Source organism: Gambusia affinis, linkage group LG15 (assembly GCF_019740435.1).
Source record: "Gambusia affinis linkage group LG15, SWU_Gaff_1.0, whole genome shotgun sequence".
Classification (NCBI taxonomy): domain Eukaryota; kingdom Metazoa; phylum Chordata; class Actinopteri; order Cyprinodontiformes; family Poeciliidae; genus Gambusia; species Gambusia affinis.
The window spans coordinates 12,195,081-12,214,140 of NC_057882.1; the positions used below are offsets into that span (position 1 = coordinate 12,195,081).

Genomic DNA, 19,060 nt, shown 5'->3' on the forward strand with positions numbered 1-19,060 from the left:
AAGAAATAAAACTTTGTATATTTCATTGCTTTTTTTGCAACTCGTAATAAACAAATATTAAATTTTGAAGGCATGCTTTTTTTTTTTTGTCAGATATGATCTTTATAAAACACAAACTGTCTTTTGGAGCAATTTCTACTCATATTTAGCACTGGGCTGCACCGTGGGGCAGTTGTTACACACTATTACCTCACAGTAAGAAAGTCTGAATGGTTAAATCCTGACTGGGGTCTTTCTGTGTGAGTCTTAATTTTTATCTGGGCCGTCCCACCAGAACAGAAATGTGTAGTTGTGCGTCTCTGTGTTCCTTTGTAACGGACCGGCGACCTTTAGAGTGCAGCCTATGCTCAACGATTGCTGGACACGGAACATCAGATCAAATCCCTAATTAAAGGATTTGGAAAATTGACTTTTGGATATTTATTACCAGATAAAAACCAAATAAACAGTGGCTGTTTACTTGTTTTTCTTTGCCATTGAGCAAAGAAAAAAACAAACAAAAAAACAACAAAAACAAAATCTGAAATGAAATTAAAAAATATATATTTTAAAAAAACAATTAAAAAAGTAAGAAAAGAAAATATAACTTGCATCTTTTATTCAAAACATTTATGCCATTTTAAAATGATCAAACAAGAATAAACAGGTGAGCAGTTAAAATGTCACAAAGTACATCCTGTTACGCGATGTCTGCTTCTCTTTATCGTTGATGAATGGAGCGTCTCGTAGCACGACTGGATTTCTGATCAGATATGTCCACCTCATAGAAAATGAGAAACGCAGCACCTAAGAGTGAAAAAGCAATTGAATTTCCTTTGCTACCATAGATGCTCAATGTGTTCAGATAAAGCATTTTCATAATTCTACTCACTGGAAGCCTTTGCCGCAGCCGAGAGGTCCAAAGAACATTTCTGTTGGAAGGCAAACCTTCCTGCAGACTCCACTGAGGGTGGGGCAGGACCACGGAAACGATACGGCTTCATTTTCAACAACTGAAAAACAACAGCAATGTGTGGAAAAGTAACAAAAGTACTACCATTTGCAGGAAACCATGTAGAACGTCAAAAGCGAAACTCACCATGGAGAAGTAAGAGCATTGAGATGAGGAAAGCTGCTGTACGATATGAAAACATGGTTGAGCCTGACAGTGACGCTCCAAAGTGATGGTTTGGTGTGGATCTGCGTAGTTTTGGTCAGCAAGGAGGAGTGAGGTTAATAAGAAGCAGCAGGCTGGTCACCAGATGTTAATATTGACTCGGCACCAGAAGCCTCAAGAGAACATGCTTTTCCTAATTACATCGTGAAAACAGATTCAGCGTTTTTAACCCGTGATCCAAGTGTTGTCATGGGACAAGACACTGAAATCTTCCAAAAGAAGAATAGCCGGTTTTAAATCACATTTTGCACATTCTTCCTGGCTCTCGCTCCCTGGACGATACGAGGTTGCCTTCTTTGTGATAAATGAGCGCAGCCTCCAAAACTGTCTCTGGAGCTTGCGTTCCAAAGAAGGAGAGCACATCTGCAATTGTTTCTAAAATTGTCCTAATATCCAAATTCTACTGATTTCTTTTTCTTTACCAGCATGTCAGACTGTTAACAAAAGATGACAATAACTTGCAATGGCTATACTAATAGATTCTTGATATAATTTTTTCTTTAAATCTGTCAAATGTGATAGTCTGACGTACTGTATGGGGGTTCCAAATTTGTGGGTTCAATTAAAGCTTCCACATAAGTAAGTGAAGTTGTAAGTGGGACTACAAAAGTGTCATATGAGTTTAGTCTATTTATGTCACCTTATGTTTGCTTCTGATTGGCTGACTAGTTCCACACGTCAACACTAATCATGGAGGTGAATGTCTCCAAGAAGCTGAATTTAAGAAGAACTTAAAAATCCAAAATTACATTCATTTTTGCTTGTATCATATGTTAGGGATTTTTGCTTACAATTTCTGAAGGACCTTATGTTTTTCCTCTGTACAAACCATAAAGACTCCATCAGCTTAACCCAGTAAACAGATGAAGAGGATTGTTTCCCTTAAATATTGTTTATTTGATTCTGTAATGATCTAAAAGCACTCCTTTGGGCATCCAAAGTCTGAAGAGGACAGTCTTAATGTGACCAAAGTGTTTAGGGTCAGTTTATTCCATCTATCTCAGACAGGATCCACAAAAGTTAAACAATCCATATTAGACCAAATATGCTACTTTTACATTTTGTGGTATTTCTGGTGGTGCTTATTTTCATATAAAGAGTTGCGTCAGATTGATTTTTGATACTTTGAGAGACTGGATATCATTACAAAGGTGTTGCCAAATGTCTAATTTGTAAAATCCAGGTGATAAGAATAACAAAAATAAAAAAAATACTGCGGTGACCGGCATTGCCGAAGGGTCAAGCGTCTTGGACAGTTTCATCAGTGTTGCATCAGTATTTTTCCAAAGGGAAGTCATTAATGGTTGTCTCCTGACTTGTATCTCTATTCTCCAGGTGCTGTCCAAACAAGCGTCCCTTGTTGTAAATCAGTTGTCTTAATTACTTTCAAGAGGAACAAAGACATACAGTGACTAATTGGTCACAAACTCATTTGTGATTTAACATGGTTACGTTTGCTCTTAAGTATCCACTGGAGGGTTTTTGGTGGAAAAGTACAAATTCATCCTGACAAACAGCTAACAATTGGAAAGTTTCAAAGATTTTTTATTTTTATTTTTTACTCCAGTTGCTGCAATACAAGTCATTAGCAATAGGGTTATATTGATCAAATTTTTCTGCAATAAAAAGTCAAGGAGCACAAAAGGCTGAACCAGTTTTTATTCAACTTTCAATCTGATGTGGTCGTAATATTTTGACCAAAACCTGGATCTTTAAATGAAACAACAAACAACATAGAAATTGATTTTGATCACACGCTCAGTTAGATTAGTGGATTCTGTATAATCTTGAATTTTGGAAATGTCTCTCTTTTACGGATTGGATAATTATAAATGACCAAAATAAAGGCAACTTAACTGAATATGTTAAGTATGTTTTCTTTAATATTATGTACTAATTAAAAGCCCTGGAAAGCATTAAACAATACAGAATCAAAGCCTAACTATCCAACTCAGGAACAAGCTGGCCCACATTTATGCAGCAGCTCTGAAAATAATCCGCTTAGGTGATTACGAGCCCGTACAGGCTACATGTGAACAAGCAACGATAAGAACAGCAGAAATCATCTCCCCTGACTGTAGACACCTGCTGCTCTCTGAATATGAGCAGTAGGTGTCAATAGGATGGAGGCCACAGTGTAGGACCAACAGACTGACTGTCATTTGTTTCACCCTCAATCAGACGGAGCTCCAGTAAAAACTTTCACTCCACATATTATACCCTCAATTTGTTGATTGCTTTGAACCAGAGTTTTATCGTTGTGTGTTGTTTACAGTTTTCATTGGCAACTGTGCAGCATTTTGACCAAGACAAATTTCACACTGGGATGATAAAGTCTATTCTATTCCATTTCCCAGCCTGGAACAATTTAGCAAAAATAAAGAAAATACATACAAGGTTTCCCCCAGAAAACTTGCTAAGCTCAGAGGTAGGGGGCCCCAGGGCAGTCCATTAGCGGCCCACTGTGTTTTTGTGTTAAAAGTTACAATAATTCTAACATGCATGAGCAGGCATCATATTTTGGGAACTTATGCCAGTTCATTGCGTATGAACCTAGCTTAATCCGTCTTTATTGGTAGTGGTGCATAAAAAGCCCAATATAAAATAAGCAAACTATGCTTAGCCCCATATGGGTGAGTGGGAGGTGGGGGGAAGTAAAGCCTGGTGGCCCACCAGGCTTATAATCCACTAGGGGAAACGTTGCATACAACACCGCAGCATGTTGACTCCCAAAAAGCTGCATTTTTTTTTTTTTTATAAATGTCACATAATAGGGAAGAACTCAAATGCAACAAGGAGGCTGGCAGGTGAAAATAAACAATTTTACTTAAGAAAAAAGAAAAATAATAATAATAACGTCCACCAAGGGTTACAAAATAATAACCCCCAAGAAAACCTCAGAAGGAGCCAGAATTAAACCAAATTAAAGCAAAACCCAAAATCGAAATCAGTCAAATTGTGTGGCACTCCAGACAAAGGTGTGTAAAACGTCTATAAATATATTTGTCTATCATTGTAGTGCTGTGATTTCACACAAGAAATTTGTAATTTTATTATATTTAAATAGTAAAATAAAAAATAGATTCTTCTTCTTTCTTTAATCATCACTGCTTTGATTTTTATACAACTCTTGCTGTAAAAACAATACCAGTATGCGTCACAAAAATAAGAAATTTGTCATTTTGATGCATTAATTTGAGCTAATTTATAACATGTAGATAGTTATTGAGTCTCAGTTTAGGGTAACCAGTTCGATAAAAGAATAAATTGCTTGTACATAGATGATGCAATGTTTTATGTTTTGATCTCGGAGGAACAAAACTACTGCTTACGTGCTGTGAAGTTATTGGTGCACAGGTGAAGAGGATGTGACTTTCTCTCACAGAAGAACAAATATAAAGCTGCAGTTTTACTGCTCAGTGCAATTGAATGCCATTCAGACCCAAACATGTAAACAGATTTAAGTCACCAGCTCAGATCAAGTTGTTTCAACATGAATTTCTCTCTTGTTACATCGATTTATCTGTCTGCTTACTATGGAATGGAGGAGCTCAAGTCCATGTATTTCTGCATTTTCTTCATCGTGTACCTCACCATCATCACTGAGAATGTCTTGCTGATCAGGGTGGTTTATAGTGAAAAATCCCTGCATCAGCCAATGTATGTGCTTTTGTGTAATTTGGCCGTGAATGAGCTGATAGGAAGCACCGCCTTGCTGCCGGCGATGCTGATCAACATTCTCTCTCATACACACGAGGTTTCTGTTTCTTTTTGCCAGACGCAGGTCTTTGTTATACACACGTATGTCATCACCGAATTCACTATTCTCGCGGTGATGAGCTATGACAGATACGTAGCCGTTTGTCATCCACTGTCCTACCATGTGATCATGTCTCAGAGGATAGTGAAGCTGATTGTTTTTATGTGGCTTTACCCCATCCTGGCACTGAGCGTGGTTTTTGTTTTTACTCTCCAGCTGCCATATTGTGGCCGGACCATAGACAAGCTTTACTGCCTCAACTACTTGCTTGTGCAGCTTGCATGCACAAGTACATTTATAGTTAACATCATCGGTCTGCGGTCTGCAGCTCTCTACACGGCTCCTCAGCTGATCATGATCTTTTACTCATACGGACACATCCTGAAGATTTGCAAAATGTCGTTCAGCAAATCCAAATTCAAGGCCCTCCGTACTTGCATTCCCCATCTACTGGCTGTAATCAACTACGCCACTGGGTGCTTTTTTGAGCTGGCACAAGGTCGTCTCGACAACAGGCACATGTCTTATCACACTAAGCTCTTTCTGTCCCTGTACTGTTTGATATTCCCACCGCTCCTAAATGCCCTAATATACGGCTTGGGCACACAAATAATAAGAGTCCGACTCATCAAGCTTTTCACCAAGTGCAAGTGACGTAGTCGAGATATTTTAGATTTGGGTTCATTAAATATGCATCCAGCATGGTGTTCAGAAATCCTCCAAATGTGGCTTTATTTTAGGACTTATATTTACAGCAGTCTGAAGTCATGTTAAATAATGTTGTTTATTTTTGAGTGCTGTTAATCTTGCCAGTTTTTAAATGTTTATCCACAATTTAGCTTTATTTCAGTAGATGCACAAATGCTTTTAAAAACACACTGTCCCCTCTGATATTTAGCACACCTTTTTCATCCTGTTCATAGTTTCTGCTGCTTTGAACTCTACACAGAGCAAAGATTTTATGATTTTATCTCAAGAAGCTTGTATAAATAACACAATGCTTATGTTTAAGTTTGCAAAGTATTTTCTGGGATTATTTAACAATAAAGTCGAATTTTTTCCATGCTTGAAATAATATTTCACAGTTTCTGCCCTACTCCTTTTGACTTTTTATAGATATTATTATTGTTATCACAGAATCATTTAAAACCTATTAAAAATTTTCTCTAATAATTAGCAAAGTCTGACATTATTAAAAACTAAAGAGTACTTTATTTTCCAGAGAAATCTAACTATCTCTATCAAAACTAAAAGTCTGTTTCAAGTTTATTGAGTCTTAAGTTTTGATTTTCTGTCCTCCAAGTTAGAAAACGAGTCCTGACGTTATCGATAATGATAAAGGTCACAGAGTAGAAAGCTCAGATTAGAAAAAGTGGAAAGAAGAAAACAGGCTTATACTATAATCACAATATTTACCAATATTGCTGCAATTGTAAGATTTTTCAATATTGTGCAGGCCTGACTGCGATAAGTAATTCCAATATAATCATTTATTTGAAATTTTAGGGTCAATATTGGGATTCTAAGAATAAATTGTGTTTTTATAACACTGTGTATTTTTCTAATTTTAGGTTATTAATTAATATTTTATTCTACATCTGTTAAGCAACAAGATTTTTGTCAGTTTCTCTTTGACCTGAATGAGATAAAACAACAAGCCTTGTTTATGCCTGTACCATATTTTAATCAATAGAAAAAAAAATATGTAGCTACAATATGGCACAGGTGTGCAATATGAGTCAGCTTCAAATGGCATGATAATGTACTTTAGTCTCACAGAGCATGCTTCTCCATTAAACACTTACTAAATACAATTTTTTTTAATGGTTAACATTAATAGAGAAAAAAAGAAAAATCACATTTCTGGGCCAGTGCCTATAATAAGTACAGAAAACACACTGTGCTGGTTGTGTGCATGAGATGTGGGTGGAAGGGTGGGAGCAATAACACCAGTATCCTCTGAACCAAATGCACTTAGAATTACAAAACTGCCATACAAACAATCAGATAGACAGCATGCATACAAAAATAGACAACTATTCTTATCGCGCCATTGTAATATACATAAGTTCATTATTGCCAGGCGTCACATTTTAATGCCTCTGCTCTGAGGAAATAGCTTTCTCTCTAAATCTTCTGTCTTTTCTCTCTTTTTAAAAAGGTACAATGTACATTCACTATCACTGAGGCACAGCACTTGATGTACGGATTAAATAGGTAGCCAAAAAAAAAAAAGAAACGTGGTGTGGTCACTGTTGTAGGAATGTAATATTAAATATACAACATATGTTAATATGTGTAACACCCTGTACAGTCACAAAACAAACATACCCATGGATCGAATGTACATGCACAATGAAAAGTGACGTACAAACAAAAAGATGCTTTTTAAAGAGCAGCTGTACACGACTCCAGCGTAAAGGTATAAAAACAACTAGACAGAAGGGCAGGGGAGGTTGCCATGCATGAAAGTGATGATTTTTAAAAGCTTTCAGATGAATCTTTGAAATGGACACAAAGTGCTTTCAGTTACTTTATTAATCCAATCTTTGTTTGGATCCCTGCCCTGCTTGAGAATGAGATGAGGCAAAAAGTGACATCAGTAGTTCTTGTTTCTGCTTTTGAGAGAAGAAGCAGAAAGAAATAAAAGGATGGATAGATGGATGGATGGCTGAGGAGGTATAAGATGTGTTTTGGTGCCTTTGACTCCAAATGTGAGGCACAAGCAGAAGCCAAGCTGTGGGGGTGTGGCGCTCAGCGGGACTAATCTAAAAACCCCAGCGACCGGTTTGTGTCTTGAAGAGGAACATTCTGCCGGGGAAAAAAAAAGTACTGATTACTAATCAGCAAAACGAGGCACAGATGGAAACAAATTGGTTCTTGGAAGTTGTTTCTATACCTTCAGTGAGCTGTGAAGAATCCGCAGGCGGTGGAGCTTGTCGTTTAGGAGGGGGTCGTTAACTCTGCGGACAAAGGAACGTTTGTACTCGAGGCGACCGGCTGATCTGGGGTCAGCAGAGGTGGACAGATTGGTCTGCTCCAGGGCCCGGTACAAATCCACCAGTGAGTCCGTCTGCATTCGACAGTCACGTCCACGACCTCAGTAAACAGATCAGCAAATAAAAGCAGAATGTTTACATCTCAATAAAATCTGAAATCTGCAGAGCAATGAGTTCACACACCCGTATGAATCTTCATATGTGTGTTTTACTAGAAATTTTATTTCATAGACTAGAACAAACTAGTGCGTAATTATAAAGTAAAAAGAAAATTAAGCACGTTTTTTAAAATAATTGTTAGATATAAAAATGAAAGTGTGGCATTACTCTGATCCCATAAATAAAATTCAGTGGAACCCAATGCCTTCAGAAGTCACTTTAATAGTAATCTGAGTCCAGCTGTGTGTAATTTAAACTCAGCATAAATCCTGCTGTTCTGCGAAGGGGTTTGTAATCTATTAAGACTTACCTTCAACTTAACAATTATGCACCATTATGTGGATGCTCTGTGTGAGCTCACATTTTAAATCAGATGGCCGAGCAGATGCAGCGTAAATGATGGAACAAAAATCCAATATTCATTTTGCTATAAACCAGAGCAACCATGTTTTAGTAATATTCATTTGCAGAGCTGGGTAGTATCTAGTTACATTTACTCTGTTATTTGAGTGACTTGTGGAAGAAAAACTTGTAGAAGAATTTTTACACCACCATACATTTTACTTTTACTTCAGTAATATTATAAAGTGTTGCTACTTTTACCTGTTTGTGGACAACCTTTGTTCCATTTTCTACCATATTTGGCTTAAGTAATTTCTGAAATGGCAACTTTTTTATATTTAATTAACTAAAAACATGTAGAAATAACGCTTTTACTAAGTAATAAGTTAGTATTTATTTGCTGAAAGACAAATTAAACACATGTTAAGTTTTATTTGGTTTTATGTGTGAAAAGGGAACACTTAATGTAATAGGCCATGGTTAGGGGTAGAAATAAACTGAGGATGTTTATTTACCTTCTATTAACATACAGCACCCCCTTCTGGCAGGAGAGGCACACTACATTATGGTCTATCCTGTGAAATGCCTGTTTTGTATTTGGAAAGTAGCATCCTGAAGCTTTGGGGCTGCCTGGGCTTTGAAATGCATATCACTTTGACGCTTGTTTAGCATTCCTTTTATCTTCATGGGAAATGCAAAAGATAAATGAAGATAGGTGTGTGTTTCTTTATTTTGTTCAAAATCAAATATTAACATTGACTGAAAGGATTACTCTGTGCTCTTCTGTCCAAACAGAGCCGAGAGGCTACAGTGGCATCTGGACTGAGCGCGAGAGAAAGCAAAATAAAAGAGGGGATAAAGAGTCAGAAAAAGAAGAGCCGAAATCAATCAGTATCAAACAGGAAACAGAATTTGATCTTCCACACACAAACGACCTCAAGGTTTAGGGGGGAATGGCAAATGGGCCGACTACCAATACAACCCTGCAAATAAACAACAGTAAGCATTAAACCTTTGACATTTGCTGGCTCTGACTGAATATTTGGAATTTAAAAACATCCCTGATGACAAATAGGGGCAACTGTGCGCTCCAATCCAGATGAAAGACTTCATCGCCGTTAAAATGAGGAGACATTTTCATCAACATCTATTGTGCAGTCCCCTGATCTACTATAAAGGTCGACGTCGATGCTTTTTGCTCCCTAGAACCAATGTAATGATGCCACGGGGATCAAATATGCTATAAATATAAAGCTTTGGATTGTCTTTCAGTTCTGTGTTATTTTAAGTGGCACTGACACAATAAAACCACTTATGTGATGTAAAAAGATGAACTACTGTGCTTTCACAGAATGTGCTCATTCTGCGAAACCTTTTAATGATAAATATTTCTCAGAGAATACCATAAATGCAGTGTTGATGTTTTTGTCTGTAGTGACTGGGTCAAATGCTACCGGCATCTTGTGACGTAATCAGGGTAAATCAAACCAGAAGCATCTAGGGTGAGCATACAGAAGCGGAGGAAGTTGTGAGCGATTTCATCGAAGACTTGAGGAGTTTATCTCCAGTTTTGTAGATGGAGTGATGAAGAAGATGAAGCTGGTTCTACTGAAGGACTACAAACCCATTTTTTTAAGCCATATTGTTCAGGAACCAACAATGGCTCCAACATTTCTTCGCTGAAATCGCACACGACTTCCTCTGCTTCTGTGTACTCAGCCTCGATGTTTACAGATTGATTTACTCCGATTACGTCACAAGATGGTGCTGGCGTTTGACGAAAACTGCAACACGTTTGTGCTTTTGTGTACACAGAATGAAAGGACGGTAGTTCGTCTTATTAAATCATGTAGGTGGTTTTGTCATGCCTTAGCTTAGGTAAATTTGGGCCTGGACTTTGAATTGGCCATTCTATCATATGGATATGCTTTGATTGAACCAAATGGTGTCCAAAGTCACCATCTGTGCTCAAGAGTCACTGTCCTGCATGTTTTAGATGTTTTTGTGGTGAAATACACTCACACCAAATGTATGGGCCATTAGGGGGTTCCTGCAGAACTTGATAACAGACTACAGAGTTAATTTAGCCATTTTAATTGATCTGTTAAACAATTGTTTAATTGTTCTGGAGCAGGGACTTATAAAGATCAAACTTTGCGGTGGCTGCCACCCCTGTAGCTCTGTCTGTATGTATCTTTAGGCTTGCTGTCCTGCTAGAGCACATGTTTCAAACTTGAGGCTCGGGGGCCAAATCAGGGCGGCCATAACTTTTTATGCGACCCTGTAGACTGCAGAGGGTCACATAAAAAGAACCTTCAAATTAATAATTGTGTACTTAAATATTATTATAGCATTCAAGGCTATGCTGTTTTTCTTCTGTATACTGTCAAATTACACCAATGTGAAAAGATGTTAAATAATATTTAATGTCAAGAAGTTCTCATTAAATGCAGATACAGCTATTTATTAATATTTCACCAGTTTGCTAATGGGTAGTTTTTTTATTATTACATCCTGCCACAACCAGCCTTTTGGGGACATTCATTATTTTTGATGTGGCCCAAAATGAAACTGCATTTCACACCCCTGTGACAGGAACTGAATTTCTGCCCCAGTGTCATCATTTGTGACTTTTGTTGTTTACTGAGCAAAAATAATAAACCCCAGATGTTTCCACGTCAAAGGTAAAGCACACTAAAAATAAATTATGCGCGCATTACAGAGCTGTATGTTTTGCACTCTTTTATGCAGTTTCCAAAGACACATCTTCCTACTCTGAAAATCTTTTCTGAGACTAATGTGAGTAAAACAAAAGGCTATATTAACTGTTCAATCATCTTCAAATTGCATTTTCTCTTCAAGCAATCAGTCCCAAGTAGGAGAAGAACTAACTTTTCTCTTTTCGTTTTGTCAAGATTTTGTGAAACGGTTTAATTAAGAAATCTCATGGAAAATAAGAGGAAGATAAGAACATTTATCAAAGTGTAGAAAATGTAACAAAGAAGCAGCTTCCTCAGCAATACATATGTATGTAAAATGTACTGTTTAGGCTCTCTGAGTCTGACCTGTGTCTCTGGCCCGGTCCAGCTGGTAGTTCTGGGTCTCTCTCTGGTCCGATGCAGCGGTGGCCGCCAGGATGGCATGGAGCCCGCTGTCTCTTGGAAGAGTAAAGCTGCGAGGTTTTCCTCCTGCGTCAGAATCTATGCTGGCCCTGAGGGGCAGCGGCAGCGCCCTGTACTGCTCCTGCAGCAGGCTGCGCTGTGCGGGCAGAGTGGACTGCCTGCGGTACTCCATGGCCAGCTGATCCCTGTCCTCAGACTGTATGGATTCTTCCACGGGATACGTCTGCAGGTACTGCATCCTGGATTTGCCTTCCATCTGGTCCTGCCACGAGTTTCGGTGGCTGCTCGCCTTCTGCCCCGGGGAGACGCTGTTGTTGCTGCTGCTTTCCTGAGGCTCCGAGTGGAACTCCTCGTGTGAGGAACGGGACTGGAATGTGTCCGAGGAGGAGAGGTGGCTACGCTTTGGCTCCAGGTAGGGACTTACCTACATAAAAACAGACGGCTATAGCTAGAAAACAGAGCCGCAAAGTGATACCTGCTGCATCTTTTAGACTAACTGTGTGAAAACTCACTGAGGCTGCTCTGGGATAGGTGTCATAAGGGGGCGGTGGACTGTCCCGTTTGGGTCCTGGGGGCATCTCCATGTCCTCGTGATCACTCTCGCTCCAGTAATCTGCAATAAATCACACATTTATATCAATAAAATTCACGGAAAGCTACGCAAGATATTCATACACCAGAAAGCCGCAGTCGTGATAAAGTGCTCTAACTGTATCGGGTTGAAGTTGAAAATGAAGATGGACAGATATAAGGTGTTAGAACTTCCTGTGAAATCTTCTGGAGGTGTTATGGAGCTAATAAAAAAAAAAACAAAAACTTGGCTACAATGAAAAAAAAAGGCCCCTCTCCAAAGATAAAATTGTTCTCACACACCCACCTTGGCAGGGTTTGTACGTAGGCACCTCCAAATAGCAGAAGGGTTAGTTGCATTACTTCCTGTCAGTTTGTTAGAAGCCAAAGAACATTAAGCTATATGAATAACAAAAATATCCAGCCTGCCTCAGTTAGGAGCAGAAATACTCTGCTGGAAGGAAAGTATTTCTGCTGGCCATGAAGTCAAAAATGTCTTAACTGAAATGTATTAACGTGATCTTATATTCCCAAATTAACTCAGAAAAGCAGATAACCTTGATGTTAATTAAATCAGATAAGTTCATCTTTATATTCCGAATCAGTTTATTTTTAAAATATGCACACATTTATTTAACTGGTGTCATAGTTAGTACTGAAGAATTTATGATGGGCCATATCAAGCCTACTAGATATTTCAGATAGGCTTAAAATATCTGATTTCAAGCCTAAGGACCTTGTTGCAAGGAATGAATTTGATAAATTAGGGATCAACGTAGGATTTAAATCTTGCTGTTATGGCCAATGTTTACTGATGTATTTCAGTAAATATTTATATATTAAGCAAAGACACTTTCCCTACACTTTCAACAAATTGAAAGTGTAGGGAAAGTGTCTTTGTTTCAGTTTAACACTTCATAATCTTGCTCTTCAATTATATTACATGCCACAGCAAATACTGCATAGCCAACCCACTGCCCTCCCTCTCCAAAGCCACACAAATGGCAACAAGATGGAAAAAACTTTGGTCGTTAATCTTGAGCAAATTTTATTTATGGGATTGATAACTATATGCAAAAAAAAAACAAAAAAAAAACATCTACTGATATTGTTCTCGATGCCAATATATTGTGCATCTTATTTCTAGCTCTCATTTACCTGTAAAGAACTCTGGACTTTTTCCAAATGTATAAAACATAAAAGTTACTATACTATACTATACTATACTATACTATACTATACTATACTATACTATACTATACTATACTATACTATACTATACTATACTATACTATACTATACTATACTATACTATACTATACTATACTGTACCACAAAACTAAGGCAGCTCTCCTGCAAGTGTAATGATATAAATATTTTACTTTAGGTACAAAAGCTAAAGAGTGTTCTCCCAAATTGGTTGTACAATTAGAAAACCAAACAGAGGGGTTCAACATTATATTTAATTATTTTTATTGAGTGGAAAAAATTTTTACCTTGTTTTTTTCTGACACAGAAGCTAATTTAATTTCTTCTTCAGAATAAGAAAGACATGACAGCAGTCTACTCAATGTGTTTTAATCTTCAGAATTAAGGGAAAAGTTTGCTCATTTTTTTTTACCAATGTTTTTAGTTGCTATGATAAAATTTGCCTGGGTTGGTGTTGTTCCAAAACTGAAAAAGCCATTTAAATATTTGATTAGCACACTTTATAGAACTCCAGATTCTCCATCAAATACAGTTTGTCAGCTTTCCCCAGATACAAGCAGAGGCACTGAAAGTAAAGCTGGGATATTTCAACCGACAGAGAACCTCAGGAGTTAAATATAGCCGCATTTTGGACTTCATAACTGTGCGCAGAAGGCTTTTCGAACATGTTGGAGCCCTCACTCCATGCAGAAGTGAAGTATGCGAGTTTTACTCGGCCTCTGGCTGTCACTAGCTACTTAGCAGCGAATGCTAATTAGTTGGATCGGGAGTATGTACGGAGGAGGAAGAATGACATAAACACTGAAAAGATCCCGCTGCCTACAATGAAGCATGGCAGGGGCTTAGTGATACCCCAGGGCCCTTTGTTCCCTCCGGCTCTGGGGTAACCTAATTAAAATTGCTTGGAGCATCATCTCCACTCGTGAAAACACAACACAGGTCGCAGACCTAATTGGTTTGTGACTGTTAATTTAATTAATCACAGCTTGTAAAAACACTACAGAAAATCTTAATGTTGTACACTCTGGCCGTCATTAATCACTCAATTGCACATTAATTTGTTGCAGTAAATATGCTGTCTTCTGAACTAATCTCTCTTGTGTTAGGTCTGCTTAATTTCATTTGAATCATACACTATCTTAAAACAATGGCATAAACATTCTACAACTCTATATGTTTATCCTTTTATAGTATTGCATTATTTATCATTGGAATATTATCTATATTACTGATTTATGTTTTAAATTTAAGCTTTGTTTGTATACGCAGGGCCTCATACTTAAGCCAAAATATAAAAACAGAAACACAGTCAGTGTTCCGACAAAAGCATCTATGTGAAATCATGTAAAATAAACAATTAATAAACATGATATTATTAAAAATAATTACGATAGCATGCTAACCCTTCCTCTGTCTTGACAACAACATTTTTGGTGCAGAAACAATACCCTCCACATGCAATAATACTTTGTAGCAAACCTATCTGACCCACTCTTACAAAACCACAGTAAGGCTGATAGTTTTTTTAAACAATAGCCATCATACTAAATGTTTATCCGCTATATCCACATAGCAGAGAACATTTTGCACCAGCGAGTTAATTTAAAGTCTTTGACGTCTTTGCGTGCGAAGATAACATCACTCAGTACTGAACGATGTGAATAAACTTTAAAGAACACAGACTTCATCTATGATTCTCGAAGGAGGTTCACATCATCACAACCTGATGTCCCACTGTGCCATTTAGCAGCTCTTGACCCTTAGCTGACTTCTTTTTTTTACAGCTTCGTGAAAGGGCTCTGTGACTAATCTCACCTTGTTCCTGGCGCATTTTCTCCTGCTCAGAGTAGCCTGCAACAGCCATACTGAGCCGACTCAGCCACCTGTGGGGGAGAATAACACTGATGACGCATAACTTTAATGATTTTGTAATGCTTTTTCTTCTTTTTTTGTTTTTTTGAAAGATTATATTTCTCTCTTTGACCAATTACCTTGCAAAACTACCCAGTTTTGAAGAGAGTGGGAGGTTTAATAAGGCAGTTCAGCTCTTGGACAATAGACGGTTTGAAATGCAGCACTGGAGGAGTTTGCAGCACGACTATCAAAACCTCGGATACTCACCGGGACATGTCATCTACATTTTCCGCAGCAAAGTAGAAGGTCTTTATCTTGGGATGGCAAGCCTTGAAAGCACTGAAAGAGAAGAAGTTTAATTGTATGTGAGAGTACAAACAAGGCCAAGCAGTATAGCGGAGATTAACATATGAATACAAGATTAAATCATGGCTACATTTCTTTTTTCTTTTCTTTTTTTAAGACATATATGTGGCGGAGCTGAATATTTTATTTTATTTATTTATTTTATTTTGTTATTATTTATGGCTACATTTAAAGAAGTTTAAACTGACTTTCTCACATTTTTGTTTTTATTGTTCATATTATTTGTTGTATATGTACTGGCTAATAATTATATGTATATATATATAGGAGGTAGTTAGCGGATATATACTCCGCTAACTACCTCCGGAGTTAGCGGAGTTGTTTAAAAGTGACACCCAGGATGAAGATTTCATTGGATTTAGTGATTTGGAGCGACACGGATGGTTTGGTAAACTTGTTAGCATGTTATTTATGCTATAGTTATCTGAATAACTCTTAATGTGTTATGTTAACATACCAGGCACGTTCTCAGTTTGGTGTTTATGTGTCATGATGTAATGTTAGCATACCAGACAATTATTTAGCCTGTTGTTGCCTCTAATTTATTTTTATTTTAAATTGCCTTTCATGATAACATGTCTGTTCTTGGCGTTGGAATTTATCAAATAAATTTCCCCCAAAAAAGCGACTAATACTCCAGGGCAGCTTATATATGTCTTTTCCTTCTTTATTATGCATTTTATGGCTGGTGCGACTTGCACTCCGGAGCGATTTATAATCCAGAAAATACGGTAATTCAAACTCTTTGTTCAGCTTCACTTCCACCTCTGCGCCACAATCCGCTCAGTTTGAGCCAAAGCGTGCCGTGACGTGAAGTCGCGCAGCCAATATGTGGTTCTTTGTTGAAGAAAGCTTTACTCTGAAGAAAGACTTGAGTCCTAAATTATTCAGCTCCAATCTGTCATCTAAAATCTCTGCTCACGTACCAACACAACTGCTGGAGACTTTGGTCACAACGTTGTCGGACAATGTGCGTTACGTGCACAGTTTGTTTTTTATCGCAAATTTGACATATTTGTGCTACCGCTTTCAATCATCTTCAAAGGTAATTTTAAAAATTATATATTTATACGTACATGTAAGCATATATACTTTTTTGAGATACTTTTACTGTATATTGGTAATGTCTGACCTTTGTTTAAATATTTTAGGACACCTGATATATCTCTGAGTAATTCGGCTTTACGAAGTGCAATATTTATAATAAAATTTTTTAAAAATCCTCAAATCTCAGAGCAGCAATATAAATTTATACTCACTATTTTCTTCTGCATTCAGTGGCACGATCAATCCTGAATTCTGGGAGACTCACAAAGCCCTCTGCTTTCTCATCCTGACACAAGCAAAAGTAAAGTTACATACAAAGAATCTTATTTGTGTTATAAGTACTGTCTGTGTTTTGGTTTTTTTAAATCTAAATCCTATTCACCTCTTCATTCATGTACCAGTAAAGACACGTGTCTTTCAGGATAAACCAGTATTTCTTCCACTTCTGCGAAAAATAGGTTTTAGCATCTTTCTTCTTCCACAGCCAGCCCTGGCAGTCGCCCTGACCCAGGTCCCGGCAGGAAATCCTTCGTTTACTGATGGAGGCCATGGGGCTTGCAGCTGCAGGTGGCAGAAAAGAAGAAAACACCTCATGAAAAACAAACAAACAAACACTTGCTCATGCAGACATAAACACTTTTCATGTCTGCATAAAAATGAGGCAAAGCAGGTGCTTCTACCTTGCTTTTTCTTCTTAGATCTAGACAGCATTGAGGAGCGCTCAAACACCTGAAAATGAAAAAGAAGAAGAAATGAAAGATAAAGGCAACAGATTTTAGTTGTAATATATGTTCCTATTGCTACATCTTGCTTCTTAGAGGGACTGACGTGGTAAAGCGATGCAGAGTCTGAGCTGGACGTGGACATGGCGACTTCCAGGGCGGGAACAAGCGTGTAGTGGGTGGGGCTGCTTCCTCGCTCCATCTTCCTTCTGTTCTGACTCAGACTGCGGCCCAGTAAGAAGTTCTCCCCAGAGGGTTTGTCCTCACTGGGGAAACGCAGGAGGGAGTTTTCTGCAGGGACAAGAAAGAAGCCAACTCAAGACTCCACACACCTGAATTTACGGTACTATACGCTTTTCAGGAATGAATAATTAAAAGTTCGGGGTCCATTTCAGCTACACGTCTCTCTGAAAGAAAGTGATGGATGTCTGCCTGCAAGGAATATGGTTAAATGAAGTCACAGTTTTCCAATTTACCTTTGGAAATACCCAGTAGGCTCCATTTTGGGGTATCATTTATTTGTGTGGGGATAAAATGACACAATCTACCAGGCAGACTCTGAGCAGTCCTGTTGCGAATGAAGGTACACAGATTTTAAGCAGTCCACAGTCAGCTGCAGACAGGTTTTAGATGTTGCTGCAGCTGCAGTGACAGATCCATTTCACAGACTCCGTCTCAGCTGGTCTCAGTGGGACATGAAGCTGAGGCTTGCTTATTAGGGTGATAAACAGAAGCTGCATCCACTCCACTTCCCAATTATTATTTATCCTGAAAAAATAGCTGCCAAAGTATTGACGACTTTACCTTTTTTTTTTTTTTTACATGTTTTGTGCATATCATCTTCATTTTAAAGGACAGAGCAGCACAAAGCAACACGACTGAGAAGCAGGAGAACAATCCACCATCATTTTCCTTACAGGTGTCGCATACATTTGTTTCCAGCTCCTCTGAGTCAGAACCTTGTAGAACCACATGTTTCTGCAATTAGAGCTACACGTCCTGCAGAGTGTTCCTCTACAAGCTGTGCACATCTAGGGACTGGAAATGTCGGCCATTCTCACTTACTGGCAGGAAGAAAGTAATTGTTGAGACCTCAGTTCTTTGGTTTGCCACAAAACTTTTGATTTGGCATCAGTAAAGTATTTTTGGATCAAATTAAATAAAATAAAATTAAATTAAATTAAATTGACTTGAAATCATGTAGGGTATACAACAAACACATGAAAGAAGGTGATAGGATCGATCTTGAACTTAATGATTAACACAAAGAGCCAACACCCTGAACAATGCATCTCTATGATGAAGCATATCAAAGGCAGCATAATGCTGTGGGAATGCTTGTCTTCAGCAGGGACAAGGAAGCAGATCTGATGAGAAGGTGGATGCTGGAGCTAAAACCAGGGTATTTAATTTTTTTTTTTTACATACTTAAGTTTATTTTTATACGAGAATACCCAGTAGAGGACAAGGGCAAACGCAATATAAAGCAGGCCTTGTGATTTACAGCACAGATCCAGGACACAAGGACAGTTAACGCTATAGATGCAGCTACAGGTCAGCAGATATGTTACTGATTCACCTGTTAAAAGTCTTCTGCATGTATGACAATCCAGTTTTTTCCGGTGTCTGTCTGCTTTCTACAAACAGGGCAAATATTAGACTGCTAAAAAAATTCAAACCAGAGCGGAGGTTCATCTTCCACAACGTCGTTAAAAATAAAACCGAATTTCAGTATGGTCTGGTCAAAGTCAGCA

General features: G+C 38.0%; 2 protein-coding genes across 7 annotated transcripts in view; one reads left to right on the plus strand and one right to left on the minus strand.

The window, feature by feature from the left end:
• The first annotated feature begins 2,757 nt into the window (after positions 1–2,757).
• LOC122844928 (olfactory receptor 52D1-like) lies at positions 2,758–7,151 on the plus strand. Its single transcript, XM_044140786.1, has one exon. The coding sequence runs from the start codon at positions 4,650–4,652 to the stop codon at positions 5,568–5,570; it is 921 nt and encodes a 306-aa protein (XP_043996721.1). The 5' UTR covers positions 2,758–4,649; the 3' UTR covers positions 5,571–7,151.
• The window catches only part of LOC122844927 (connector enhancer of kinase suppressor of ras 2-like), a 40,544-nt gene continuing 28,068 nt past the window's right edge, over positions 6,585–19,060 (minus strand). For all 6 annotated transcript variants that reach the window (XM_044140779.1, XM_044140782.1, XM_044140785.1 and 3 more), the window contains 10 exons: positions 17,413–17,597; positions 17,265–17,313; positions 16,967–17,145; positions 16,797–16,870; positions 15,439–15,510; positions 15,133–15,200; positions 12,051–12,151; positions 11,482–11,962; positions 7,816–8,015; positions 6,585–7,727 (listed from right to left, as the gene is read on the minus strand). In XM_044140779.1, coding sequence (XP_043996714.1) covers positions 7,680–7,727; positions 7,816–8,015; positions 11,482–11,962; positions 12,051–12,151; positions 15,133–15,200; positions 15,439–15,510; positions 16,797–16,870; positions 16,967–17,145; positions 17,265–17,313; positions 17,413–17,597 — 1,457 coding nt within the window. In that variant the 3' untranslated portion in view covers positions 6,585–7,679. The remainder of the gene's footprint in view (positions 7,728–7,815; positions 8,016–11,481; positions 11,963–12,050; positions 12,152–15,132; positions 15,201–15,438; positions 15,511–16,796; positions 16,871–16,966; positions 17,146–17,264; positions 17,314–17,412; positions 17,598–19,060) is intronic.